General features: G+C 37.0%; 2 protein-coding genes across 2 annotated transcripts in view; one reads left to right on the top strand and one right to left on the bottom strand.

Annotated features, from left to right (window-relative positions):
- The window catches only part of IGFBP7 (insulin like growth factor binding protein 7), a 74,303-nt gene extending 64,852 nt beyond the window's left edge, over positions 1-9,451 (top strand). The window contains exons 2-5 of the mRNA XM_077136973.1: positions 1,946-2,055; positions 7,291-7,407; positions 7,986-8,112; positions 9,183-9,451. Coding sequence (XP_076993088.1) covers positions 1,946-2,055; positions 7,291-7,407; positions 7,986-8,112; positions 9,183-9,202 — 374 coding nt within the window. The 3' untranslated portion in view covers positions 9,203-9,451. The remainder of the gene's footprint in view (positions 1-1,945; positions 2,056-7,290; positions 7,408-7,985; positions 8,113-9,182) is intronic.
- Positions 9,358-13,260, bottom strand: part of POLR2B (RNA polymerase II subunit B) — a 57,361-nt gene continuing 53,458 nt past the window's right edge. The window contains exons 24-25 of the mRNA XM_077136971.1: positions 10,136-10,331; positions 9,358-9,631 (exon numbers count right to left, since the gene is read on the bottom strand). Of these exons, the coding sequence (XP_076993086.1) occupies positions 9,542-9,631; positions 10,136-10,331 (286 nt within the window). The 3' untranslated portion in view covers positions 9,358-9,541. The remainder of the gene's footprint in view (positions 9,632-10,135; positions 10,332-13,260) is intronic.

Here is a 13,260-nt window from a genome sequence, read left to right as displayed (position 1 = left end):
GATCATGATGATAGATATGCAACTATGTGATGATATTCTGAATTAGTGATTATATATGTAGAACAGAATGATCAAAATAGGAATGTTTGCATTTATTTGGTGTTTTTTGGTATTTAAAAAATAAAATAAAAAATTATAAAAAAAAAAAAAGAAGTCATTCCAACATGTTTGATATTTGCAAACCGTAGCAGCACCCCACTCCTCAGGTACCAAAATCTGTTCTAGTTTGATAGAATGCAATATACCAGGAACAGAATGGCTTTTTAAAAGGGGAATTTAATAAGTTGCTATTTTAGAGTTCTAAGGCTAAGACAATGTCCTAATTAAAGCAAGTCTATAGAAATGTCCAATCAAAGGCATCCAGATAAAGATACCTCGATTCAAGATGGCCGATGAAGTTTCAGGTTTCTCCCTCAAGTGAGAAGGCACATAGCGAACATAGTCAGGGTTACTCTCTCAGCTGAAAGGGCACATGGCCAGCACAGCATCATCTGCTAGCTTTCTCTCCTGGCTTCTGGTTTTATGAAGCTACCCAGGAGGCATTTTCCTTCTTCATCTCCAAAGATCACTGGCTCATGGACTCTCTTCTTCGTGGTGCCGCAGCATTCTCTGCTCTCTCCGAATCCCCCCCATTCTCCAAAATGTTTCCTCTTTTATAAGAGTCCAGTAAACTAATCAAGACCCACCCGCATGGGTGGAGACATGTCTCCACCTAATCCTGTTTAACAACCACTCTTGATTAAATCACATCTCCAGGGAAATGATCTGATTACAGTTTCGAACATTCAATACTGAATAGGGATTAGAAGAAACAGCTGCCTTTACAAAATGGGATTAGGATTAAAACATGACTTTTTTTAGGGTACATATGTCATTTCAAAGCAGAACAATTGTGAATGTAATTAATACCATGGAATTGTATAATTGCAAGTGATTAAAATGGGGAATTTTATGTAATATATCTGTTACCACAATTTTAAAAATATATAGGATGCATGCCATTGTTACTGATTCTAAGTAATGACCTCCTTACCATAGGGACATATGATAAAGGACTTGGGATGTTGTTTTGGAACTGGGGACATGGGGAGAGGTGTAATTATGGGCTCTCCTTGATTTGGTCCCATACCTGTGACTTGACAGGTGTTCTCCCCACCTGTCCACCCACTTACCAATGGCACCTGCCCATGACTGGGAATCCTGGAAAAGAGTCCTGTCTTTGTGAGCTTTACTCAAACACAAGAGACCTGTAACTGCTTCTTCTCTGTTAGACCTGCTACCTCCCCCAGCCTGTTCTGGGAAGGACCTTTCCACCATCTTCCTTGATAACCAGTCCACTTCTTTTCAAAGGTATCTCCTTTCACTCCCCCAGGCACACGGCACTCCACATTTTTCTCCTTGGAGAAAGTTACTATCCTTCCTCATTACCGCTGACTTGTCCTCTTATGGGTCTGAGCTTCTTAAGGCAAGGACATCCATCTTTCCTGGGTACTCCGTACATTTTCAAATTTCTTCATAGACTATTTTTTAATTATCCAAGTAATAGTTGGTGTTGCCCATTCCCCCAAAATAGGAATACTGGTAACAAAAAGAAAGAAAGAAAGAAAAACATTAAACATATTGAAACTAAAATTTCCCTCTATTAAGTGGAAAAGCTCTACATAATACACAACAGCTGGTGAATTAAAACTCATTTGAACATGGTTTAGGGGAGGAGAAAAATTTACAAACAACAAATTTTTCTTCCTAATTGTTTTTGTTTGCTTAGATTTGTGCGTTCCCAAAGCACAGCTTAAGATCATGCTAGTGGCCAGGGACTGTTTGCTTCAAATAATCCACAGGAGTGGCAACCTCATAAACATAATCAAGCACTTGCTTCCTAGGAGGCTGACTAGTGTTAACGACTGTTTAAAAGATGTGCTTGGCTTTGTACCCTCTCATGTAGGGCCTTCCATTGTGACGCCCCCCAAGGACATCTGGAATGTTACGGGAGCCCAGGTGTACTTAAGCTGCGAGGTCATCGGAATCCCAACCCCTGTCCTCATCTGGAACAAGGTTAGTGGCGTAGATTTCAGGAAGACATGCCAGACTGATGTTTCCTTGGCACTGCACAAAGAAGGCAATAATGTCAAATCCTGTTTCTGTTCCACTGCCTGCACTCCTCAAAGGTGAAGTGGCACTCTCACAGACACCTCCCTGGATCTAGCCAGTGTTTTGTTTTGTTTTGTTTTTACTGATCTGCAAAGAAGCCCCAGCCCTGCTTTGCTGTTAGTGGGGTCTAAACAGGGAACTTCAGGAACTGGAAGAACTATAATGCTGAACACCCACTCCAGCCTCTGAGAGCATGTGCATGTGTGAGTGCATGTGTGAGCCCATGTGTCCCCGGTGGAGACAGTAGAGAGTAGTGGTTAAGAGTGTGAGTTCCTTAGCCAGGTTGGCTGACTTCTCTCTGAGCTAGAGTTTCGCAGTACTGTCAACATTTTGGGCCAGACAATTCTTTGTCGTGGGGGGCTGTCTTGTGCATTGTACAATGTTATGCAGCCTCCCTGGCCTCTACCCTCTGGATGCCAGTAGCACCCACCCCATTGGGATAATCAAAAATGTTTCCAGACATTGCCAGTTGTCCCCTGGGGGGAAAGGCACCCCAGGTAGAGAACCGCTGCTCTAAACCTGTTTCCAATTCTGTACGATAAAAATGGCATATAATAAGATTAAATAATGTAACACTGGTAAAATCACTTGGCTTATCACCAGATGCATAATTAACATTCATTATATTAATTTACATGTTAACTTCTGTTCCTGGAAAATTTTTCCTTTGGAGGGACCTTATCTTGTAGCAGTGTCTCCACATTTGAAGAACAACATATTCTCAGCATGTCTGTAGAAGGGAAAAGGAAACACGCATTTGCCAAATCAAATAATACCTCACAATTATAATATACATTGTTTTACATACAGTGAACATATTTACATTGCCCTTTTTCTATATTTTGACTTGTTTAAGCTCCACAACAATCCTGTGACAGTAAAATTTGTGCTACCAAAAAGAAAATCTAGTCTAAGTTAAATGGCATGACTCAACAACTCTTATTAACTGGTTTACTTCTCCAGCAAGCTCTAAGGTAGATAATGGGCTCTGTTGATTATTTAGTTTGCTTATGTCTGACCACAGGAGCAACTTCTGAAACTCTGGAATTTGGGATACTGCATTCAGAACTCTTTCTTACAAGTTATTGAAACTCATTTGAATCTAACTGAGGCAAAAGAAAAAAAAATGAAATGGTTCCAGCCTCAAGAACAGCTAGATCCAGGTAGAGAAACAATGTCTTCAGGACTCTAACTCTACCTCAGAAAGCTTCCTCTATATATGCTACAACATGAGTGACCCTCAAAGACATAATGCTGAGTGAAATAAGCCAGACACAAAAGGACAAATATTGTATGATCTCACTTATATGAACTAATTAGAATATCCAAATTCACAGTCAGAAATTAGAATACAGGCTGGCAGGGGCACATGTATGGGTGGAGAATGGGGATTGAAGGCTTAATTAGTACAGAGCTTCTGTTTGGGGTGATGGAAAAGTTTTGGCAGTGAATAGTATTGATAGTAGCATAACAATGTATGTGTAATTAACACCACTGAATTGAATACTTGAAGGTGATTTAAAAAGGAAACTTTATGCTATATTGATGTAAAAAATCTTTTTTAAAAAATGGAAAAAAAAATACCAAAAAAAAAGAAAAAAGAAAAAAAGCAACCATGGAACGGTACAACACAAAGAGTGCTACCTATGAAAATATGGACTTTAGTTAATAATGAAAATATAACAATATTGGTTCATCAATTGTAACAAATGTACCACACTAATGCACAGTATGGGGAAAACTGTAGGGCAGGGGACGGAAGTATTGGGAACTCTGTCCTTTCTGCATGATTTTTCTGTAAACCTACAACTGCTCTAAAAAATAAATTTAAAAAAAAGAAAGCTTCCTCTACACAGTGGGGTGATATTATCACTGGCAGCTCCAAGCTCACATAATTATTACAACCGAAAAAGACCTCAGGGGAAAGAAAAGGCTTTCTCTCTCTCTGCTGCCCAGTAAAAAATCCCACAGAAGGACTCTGCCCCAGGTTGGCTCACCTGCCAACCTCTGGCTCCCCCATGTGGGCAAAGGGCTATGGCCACTGAGATTGGCACACTCACTAGAACCATCTGCTTACAGTTAGGAGGACACCAGAAAATACCCATGGGTTTACTGCAACCATCCTTTACAAGCTGAAACTTCTGTAAAAGGGAGCAGTGAAAAGCCAAAATGCATCCCATGTGTGTGCTCCTCTTGGCCATTAAAGCAAAAGCTACTGATGGCTCTTCATTGCTTATTTGGAAGCTACTGGTTTGTTCAGGGGGTGGAGAAGCAGAGATGCAACATTTCCAAGAAATATCCATAAGAAGCTCTGCTGCAGTTCTCTAGGGATGCTTACACAATGAGAAGCCAGGGTGATCAAAGTATCGTGGGACATGGGACTTTACTGACAAATCTTGGCAGAGACTCATTTCCTCAGTCCTTGTTCTATCCCATTCCAATTAATGCACACACATACCAAGGGGATAAATCTGCCTCATGAATCTTTTCCTATAAGCTTTGGGACTGTAGGGGGCAGAGCCCATGAGCTTTGCTGAGGGTTTGTCCTCGGGCATTTCAAAAGCACCATGACTAAATATAGTCAATTCGATGACCCTAGTGGGGGACTGGAGGGAGGAGGAACTGAAAAAAGAAATTTCTAGACTTGCCGGAAACAAGCAAAATTTCAACTGCTATGCTTTGCTGATTTGCTCTGCCATCATAATGTGACTTGCCACATACAATGCTTTTCAAACTGCAGACCCATAACCCATCAGTGAGTCTTAAAATCACAACAGCGTTTTCTTTTAAACGAGAAAGATAAAGCAGAACAGAAAATATCTTAAGGATCACATTTATAAGGACGAATATCATTTCATAAAACTCCTCTTTCGAATATGCCAGATCATAATTTTAAATGGATTTCTTACTATGGGCCATTTCAAAAAACTTGGAAAGTCATTGAAGAGAGAAATGAGGCAAAATAAAGTGTCAATGGCTGAGAGATTCCAAACAGAGTCGAGAGGTTATCCTGGAGGTTATTCTTACGCATTAAATAGATAGCACCTTTTTGGTTAAGGTATATTGGAGATGCTGGAGGGAACTGCCTGAAAATGTAGAGCTGTGTTCCAGTAGCCATGTTTCTTGAAGATGATTGTATAATGATATAGCTTTCGCAATGTGACTGTGTGATTGTGGAAACTTTGTGTCTGATGCTTCTTTTATCTACCATACGGACAGATGAGTAAAATATATGGATTAAAATTAATAAATAATAGGGGGAACAAATGTTAAGATAAATTTAGTAGATTGTAATGCTAGTGATCAATGAAAGGGAGGGGTAAGGGGTATGGTATGTATGAATTTTTTTTGTTGTTTTTTTATTTTTCTGAATTGATGCAAATGTTCTAAGAAATGTTCATGATGATCAATATTCAACTATGTGATGAAAAAAGAATGTTCGCATTGTATGTTGATTGGTTTTATTCATAAAACTTTTTAAAAATCAGTTTCAAATCCAATTTAAGCACAGAATTTTTTTTATATAAATGAATATTAGAATCCCAATTTGTTAAATAAAGCAACTGAGGTTCAAAGAAGATAGCATGTCTCTCTGGCTCAAGTGTTCCTAGCAACAAAGAATTAATAGGGTAAACATTTCTGCTAATTCAGAGCAGTCTCCGAACACTTCAAGCTCCAGTGATTCTTATGGTTGGCACAGCCTGGTGAGTTTTCTCAACTTCCCTTACCGGTGGTTATTATTTTGATCTTTAAAGCAACCCCCTAGCCTATTTAATTCCAGGAGCAATACTTTGAAATGGAGAAAGGAACTGAAATAGACGTACTAACTTAACCCTGTAAATCAAAAATGGTATTTACAGGGAAGGCAAAACACCTGGAATTCCTTCCAAATACTTGGTATTTCTTTTCCTGCCTGAACTTTTCTTCAGATTAGGGCTATCAGAGGTTTAAGGCAGGAGGAGTTGGCTTAGATCACACATGGTTTGCAGAATCCCAGGTCTGACATCATAGAGCTGAGATACATAAGTGTGGTTTGAAGCTAGAATAACAGCTTACTAACAGCAAATGTTGGGAGTAGGCCTTGAGCACATATGGGAGAAGCCACACTGATAAAGTGTGTAAAACAAAACATTTATATACTCTGATTTGATTTTTTTTAACTCAAGATTTGCTTTATTATATAGGAAAATGAAAATGAAACTACCTTTGGGGGATTATAAGTCCTTTTTTCTAAATACAAAGGTAGTGTCAATAAACATCAGTTTACCTTTTAAAAGCCTGGGATGGAATAGACAAATATTAATTCACTTCTCCTTTGATTTTTTTTAAAAAGCCACCATTATCAAAACCCTTAAAATATTTGTCCCTTGTGACTCGGCAATTCCACATCTAGAAATTTATGCTAAATGTATATGTACAGAGGGGTTATGGGAAAACTTTATTCTTCTGGGTACTTAATTATTTATCTTCCAAAGTTTATATAATGAACATAGTTTGCCTTTTAAAGCAAGGGGAAAAAATTGGATGGTATTCACTGTTGGCCTCAAACCAAGAAAACTGAATTTCTTCGTAACCCATCCTTCTGAATCTCTTGACATGTACAGGGTGCAGGCAGCAAGTACTGTCATAGGAAACCAGTGACAGCAGCACATATTTGACAGGCGTTTTTGCTCTCAGGTCTTCAGTAAATTATTTGATTACTCCTTAGCCCTCAAGAACAAAGTGATGGTATTGGGTTTGGACTCAACCTACTACTTCCCACTGCAGGAAGAGCCCCTGGACTTACGTTCCTGTTCGAGTTTCCAAGCATAAGATTTAGCACAGAGTGACAGTTAGAAAAAGCCTAATACCTAGAAGCTGAATTTGCAAGGGCAGAAGTGAATAATGGCAGTCAGTAGCAGTAAAGTATGGTGATGTGTATTCCCCAGGCAAACAGAAAAATGTATTAATTTAAAATAGATTATGCTGAGAGAGAAACTGGGAGGAAGAAATCAAAGATGAGCTGTATTTTTAAAGTATTCAGGAAAAAATAATACATGAGTAAATTGCTGGGTTTAACTCCATGCAGTTCTAGGAACATGACCACTTCTGAGTTGATTCGGTACAGAGAACTGAACCTATTTTGTTCTATATTTACAGGTAAGAAGGGGTCACTATGGAGTTCAAAGGACAGAACTCTTGCCTGGTGACCGGGACAACCTGGCCATTCAGACCCGGGGTGGCCCAGAAAAGCACGAAGTAACTGGCTGGGTGCTGGTGAGTACTAAGAGCTGGCGCAGATTTCACTCTCAGCATTAGACACAGGCAGGCCTGGCATAGGTGCCCAATATATGCTGTCATCCTAAAGCAGTTCTTCCCCCTTTGGAATAGCCCTGTCTCAGAGTAGAAGCCCCTCCTTTAGAGAACTAAAAGAAGAGCTTAAGTTTACTGAATGTTTTGGAAATAACTAATGAATAAACAGGAACTAGATTTTTTTCCTAGGAATTCACAAATAGTTTTTTGCCTTGACTTTTGATACTCATGGATACTATGAATAGTTAGATTACATGTCCTTAACAAGGTCCCCCTCAAACGGGTATGTGTACCTACCTATCCAGTTTTTAACCTCTGCAATATGATCAGAAGTTGTCCATGACATTTCTTCAGACCTCCGGCAGACCAAATATGGTATTTCTATGAAGTCTCTCAGCACAGGACCTGCACTACTTCTAGCAGTACCTCTACTATGCATTCCCTGGTCATTTTAGGAAACTTAGGTAATAATGACCTAATTGAAGGCATTGGAAAAAGAGAAGACTACCACAGAAGAACTAAAAAATCCTGTTTTCCCACAGGTATCTCCTCTAAGTAAAGATGATGCTGGGGAATATGAGTGTCATGCATCCAATTCACAAGGACAGGCTTCAGCATCAGCAAAAATTACAGTAGTTGATTCCTTACATGAAATACCAGTGAAAAAAGGTATGGAATAAATCTCACAGCCATTTAGAAGACTAATACTTTTGCTTAATAAAGACCAGAACTAAGTATGAAAGTAACAAACATAGCTATTAATGAATTTCTGTAATGTTAGCAATCCACAGTGGCATTAAGGATGCTATCAAAATGTAGAGCACGTGACTCCAAGAGAACACTTCGATGGGTGATAGAATGCCATTATATGACTTAGAGGCTTTCACCTGATATATATATATAATTAAAATTCAAAACTCAAACTTGACTGGAATGGCTTGTATCTCCCATAACTTTCTATCTACACAGCATTTTCGCCTTTGTATTGTGACTATTTTTTAAATTCTCATTTAAAGGGAAATGTATGTAAGCAATTCTAGTCATTCACTCTGAACTTTTATAAGAAAAAAACAGAAGAGTCTAATGGCAAGTTCCTAATTCTGTTCCACCTCCACTTCACTGCCAAAAGGCTTCCTCTTAAGCACACATTGTGATGCTGTCATGGTAATGTTACTTTACATTTATATAGTTCTATTAAACTGATGTCTGACTTGGCTTTCACTTAATCCCAAAATAAGAGCAGAATTTATTTTCAGCATTTGTCAGACCATTCCACTGTGAGGGTCATTCAGCTGTAATATAAAAGGAAATACCAAGTAAAGATCTGCTTGGTCAGATTCTCTTCAAGCCAAGATGTTGAAAGCCATGCAATGAGAACATTGCTAACAACTGAATAATGTGTTTGAGTCTCGGCTCTGCCATTAAGCATTCCAATTCTTGAATCAGAACTGAATGACACAGGAAAGTTACTTAACCTCTCTGGACCTCAACTTCCTAATTTGAGAAATGCGCTCTTCCAGTTATAAGGTCCATCTCCTATGCATAGACCAGTACAGCAAAATTGTCTCCCACATCTAAATCATATAGCTCAGATTCCACAGAGCACTCAACCTGCGTCACTTTAACAGTTACTCATATATTCTTTATCCTCACATTAACTTCTTCATTGTTTGGGAACAGTGTTATCTGAAAATTAATTAAATTTTAACTGAATTTTACTTTTTTCTTTTTGTAAACAGGTGAAGGTGCTGAGTTATAAACCTGCAAATATATCAGTCTGCACAGCTTAGTTAGTCATGGATAACTACAACTTCTGCTCTTGTCTAATAACCAGTTTCTTTAATTCCAATACACTAACACTTTAGTTGTACTCATTGGTTTAAAGAGATATACAAAATAAAGACAATACATCAAGACTGTCTAAAAAAATTTATTATTGTATATTTACAAAAGAAAAGCATGCATATCATTAAACAAAACAAATAAAATGCTTTTTCGTAAAGTAATACCTATTGTGTTGTTTTTTTTTTAAACTGTATCATAGAAACAAAACATAAAAGATATTTACAAGTATCTTACTAAGAATTGTTTAAAAGAGCTAAACACTCATCATTCGGGGTGCAATACTCATAGACATAAGTTCTTGAAATAACAGTTTACACGCATAAGGCATTCTCACCAAAGAAATCTGGAAAGAAAAAACAAATAGTAATTAGGAGCTTATGAAGTGATCCCACTTCTTTACCCCAGAAAAAGGTAAAAGCCTTAGTACTATAGATGATGAATAAATGAGTGGGCTGGTAACACTCACCCTGCTACCTTGGCTAATGGTTGTCCTTTCTCCTTTGGTGTTTCAACATTTCAGCCAGACCTAATTTATATTCACCCTCTTCAGTGAAAAAGCTTAAGAAATACTCACTCACTATTTAAAAACTCCTTGTACAAGGCTGTCTTATTTCCAAAACATCAACAGTTTAGAGAAACTGCCATGATAAAACTTAAACCGGTTTTTAGAAAACTTAAATTATTTTATAACTTTTTTCTCACTTAAAACTAGAAATCTTTCATAGGTGTCTTATCAAAATTGTGAAAATGCCAATCTGCTTCACCACGCTAATCTGCCTGGATGATTAGATCAACATGATTACATTATAAGCAAATACCACCAACTGCCAATAAAGACTGTACATACCTGAGTTTTATTCCGGCAACCCCTGCATTCATATGTATGGGTCCTGGTGTTAGCAATTGCCATTATTCCACAAAGATTGCAAACGTGAACCTGATATGGATCTGATGCCTCAAACAACCTTTCCCTTAAAAACTGAGCTGCTCCATGGGCAATCTGACAATCTCGTTCCATTTCTCCAAAACGCAGGCCACCATCACTGTTAAGGAAAAAAGAACAGATTATTTTGTGCTTATTTTCTATTACCAGCACTACCTTAACTAATGGCAAAGGTAAAAGCATCATAATAGTGAAGGAGAACTAGGCTCTAATTTTTATACCCTAGCATTCTCTCTATACTGTGGGAGGGGAGAAGTCTACAACTACGTGATATGAACTAAAAGGTCCCCCAAATGCAGCAGATGCATTAGATTCTCAAGGAGAACATATTATTTTCTTTATAAAATACAATGATGTACAAACTGGAGTTTCATCACACTAGCATTTAACTTACCAGAATTCAACTCTATGCTCAAAATGAATAATAAAATGATCAATCTAAATAGAGCAGTTTCTCAATGACTGCAGTCCAGTCTGAATGATCAATGTATGCTGGCAAAAGTAATGGAAATGGCTTAATGAATACAGAATTTCCCCAATAGATAAGGGAAATGCATTGCTCAAGTGACCAGGCAAGGGGATGGTGATGGTCTCCTTAATGTATTTAATAAACAAAATGCATAGATATGTTTAAATCAATGAGATTATTATGGTATTACCAAAAAACAAAAATATCATTGGTCACCATTGGAGGATGCTAGAGAACCAACTCATTATATTGCAAAATGGTTAAGTAAAGGGAAAAAGACCAAGCAAAACTATATCATCAGGTAACCAAACAGTTGAGGAAACTAAGTTCATCTCTATAAATTATTCCAGTGAACAGATGAAAAAAGAATGATAAAATTAGAATCTCACCATTTGGCAATCACTATTTAATTAAGGACCTTAGGCAATGATCATTACAGCTAAAATAACAAAAAGAGAAACAACCAGGAATTGGAAGTACATATTACTTCCTATGAAGTATTACTGCCCCCTAAAACTAAAACCATAAATCTCATTAAACCACTATATCTAATTAGCCATTTGTAAAAAAAAAAAAAAATAGGGGACAGAAAAAAAATAGGGGACAGAAGATGTTATAAACACTACAGCAATGCACTCAGCACAGTCCAAACTGTAAAGCCCAGCAGGATAAACAAGTCAGTTTCTTCAATAAATAAATTGCAGGAGAAAAGAAAAAGTTGCAGAGGAACGTATAAATTAAAAAAAAAAACAAGGACTAAGGTCATAAAATGTATGTGATAACCAAGGAAATTTGAACACTGGCTATTTAATAATATTAAGGATTTATAATGGTACTAAGATTAGGAGTTCTTTCTTGTTTCTTTTTAAATCTTTTACAGCAGTAGTTTTTAAAGTGTGGTCTGCGTACCCCAGGAGGGCCAAACTATTTTTAATATTACCAACACATTATTTGTCTTTCACTGTATTGACACTTGCTCTGTTGGTACAGAAATGACTGAATAAAACTGCTGGTATAAATCAAGGTAATAGAACCAAACCTTAGAAGTAGTCACAGTGTTCACTGCTACACATTCCCGGTTTCACTTAAGAACAGCCTTATGAAGCAGTAAAAATTATGCATTTTATTAACATTTGACCCTTCAGTAAATATTTTTTTAACATTCTATTACAAAATGATAAGTTCTCATAAAGCCCTCCTGTATACTGAAGATGGTTGTCTTAAAAAAGATGATTCTGCAATGGTGACTTTTTCATGGAGTATCTTTTTACTTAGGAAAAAATAACTGACAGAACAAATGTGGTAACTGAAATTTACTGAAGGGTCAAATCTTAATAAAATGCATAATTTTTACTGATTCATAAGGTTGTTCTTAAGTGAAACTGGGAATGTGTAGCTGTGAAGACAGTGACTACTACTAAAGTGTGGTTTCATTGCCTTGATTTATGCTAAGGTGCCAGCAGTTTTATTCAGTCACTTCTGCACCAACAGAGCAAAGGTATTTGCATTCAGCATTTTTCTGAAAATGAGCAAAGTCACCTTTCACTGCAAGGAATACAATTTAAAACTGGTAATGATAAAATCTGAGTTTTCAAACAAAAACAATTTTAGAAAATCTGTACCCACCTTGGGCATGAGAATTTTCCAATATTTAAAGATTTCTCTGATGATGGTAGTGATATTAACAAATCTGATATTTTTTCTGTATAATGACATATATCAACATCTGAAAATGACCCATTACAAAATTATGCCAAGGTAAAATATCCATTCAGAATGCTAGACAGACCATGGATTATTTTTAAAAAGTAAGTACAAAAAGTTCAATAATACAGCTTCAGATTCCATATCAAGGCTAACCTTTAGGAACTATTATTTGTCAAGTTTTGCTGTAGCCTCAAAGAATAATACCCAACAATTATCTGAAAAGGTTATTATAATATTCCTCCCTTTTCCAACCACGTATGTGTGTGAGCTCAGATTTTCCTCTATTAAGTCAACCAAGATAAAATACCACAATGCAATTTTATTTTAGAAGCAGATATAAGAATTCAACTGTCACAGTGAATCAACAAGGATTTGCAAAGTCCCCTGGGTGGAATGGGGAGAAAGGAGAAAATATTCAACTTCCCCATTTGGAGAATTTCTGATATTCTCACAAGCAGTGAGGACAAGCCCTCAATCCTGGGGTTTGCCCCTATGAAATTTATTCCTAACAAGGATAGACTAAGCCTACTTAAAATTAGGCCTAAGAGAGAGGAGTAAAAAATATGGATAAAAGTTAAAAATAGGGGGAACAAAGGTTAAAATAATTTGGGTAGATGGAAATGCTAGTAGTCAATGAGAGCGAAGGGTAAGGGGTATGGTACATACGAGTTTTTTCCTTTTTTTTTTTTTTCTGTTCTAAAAAATGATCATGGTGATGAATACACAACTATGTGATGATATTGTAAGCCACTGATTGTACACCATGTATGGAATGTTTATATGTTAAGAATGTTTATATGTTTGTATGTTACGTTATAATCAATAATAAATTATAACTTGTTAATTATAAGTT

This window comes from Tamandua tetradactyla, chromosome 19, assembly GCF_023851605.1.
Source record: "Tamandua tetradactyla isolate mTamTet1 chromosome 19, mTamTet1.pri, whole genome shotgun sequence".
Lineage (NCBI taxonomy): Eukaryota > Metazoa > Chordata > Mammalia > Pilosa > Myrmecophagidae > Tamandua > Tamandua tetradactyla.
The sequence above is the reverse complement of the archived record's forward strand: the minus strand, read 5'-3'. Positions and strand labels throughout refer to the sequence as shown.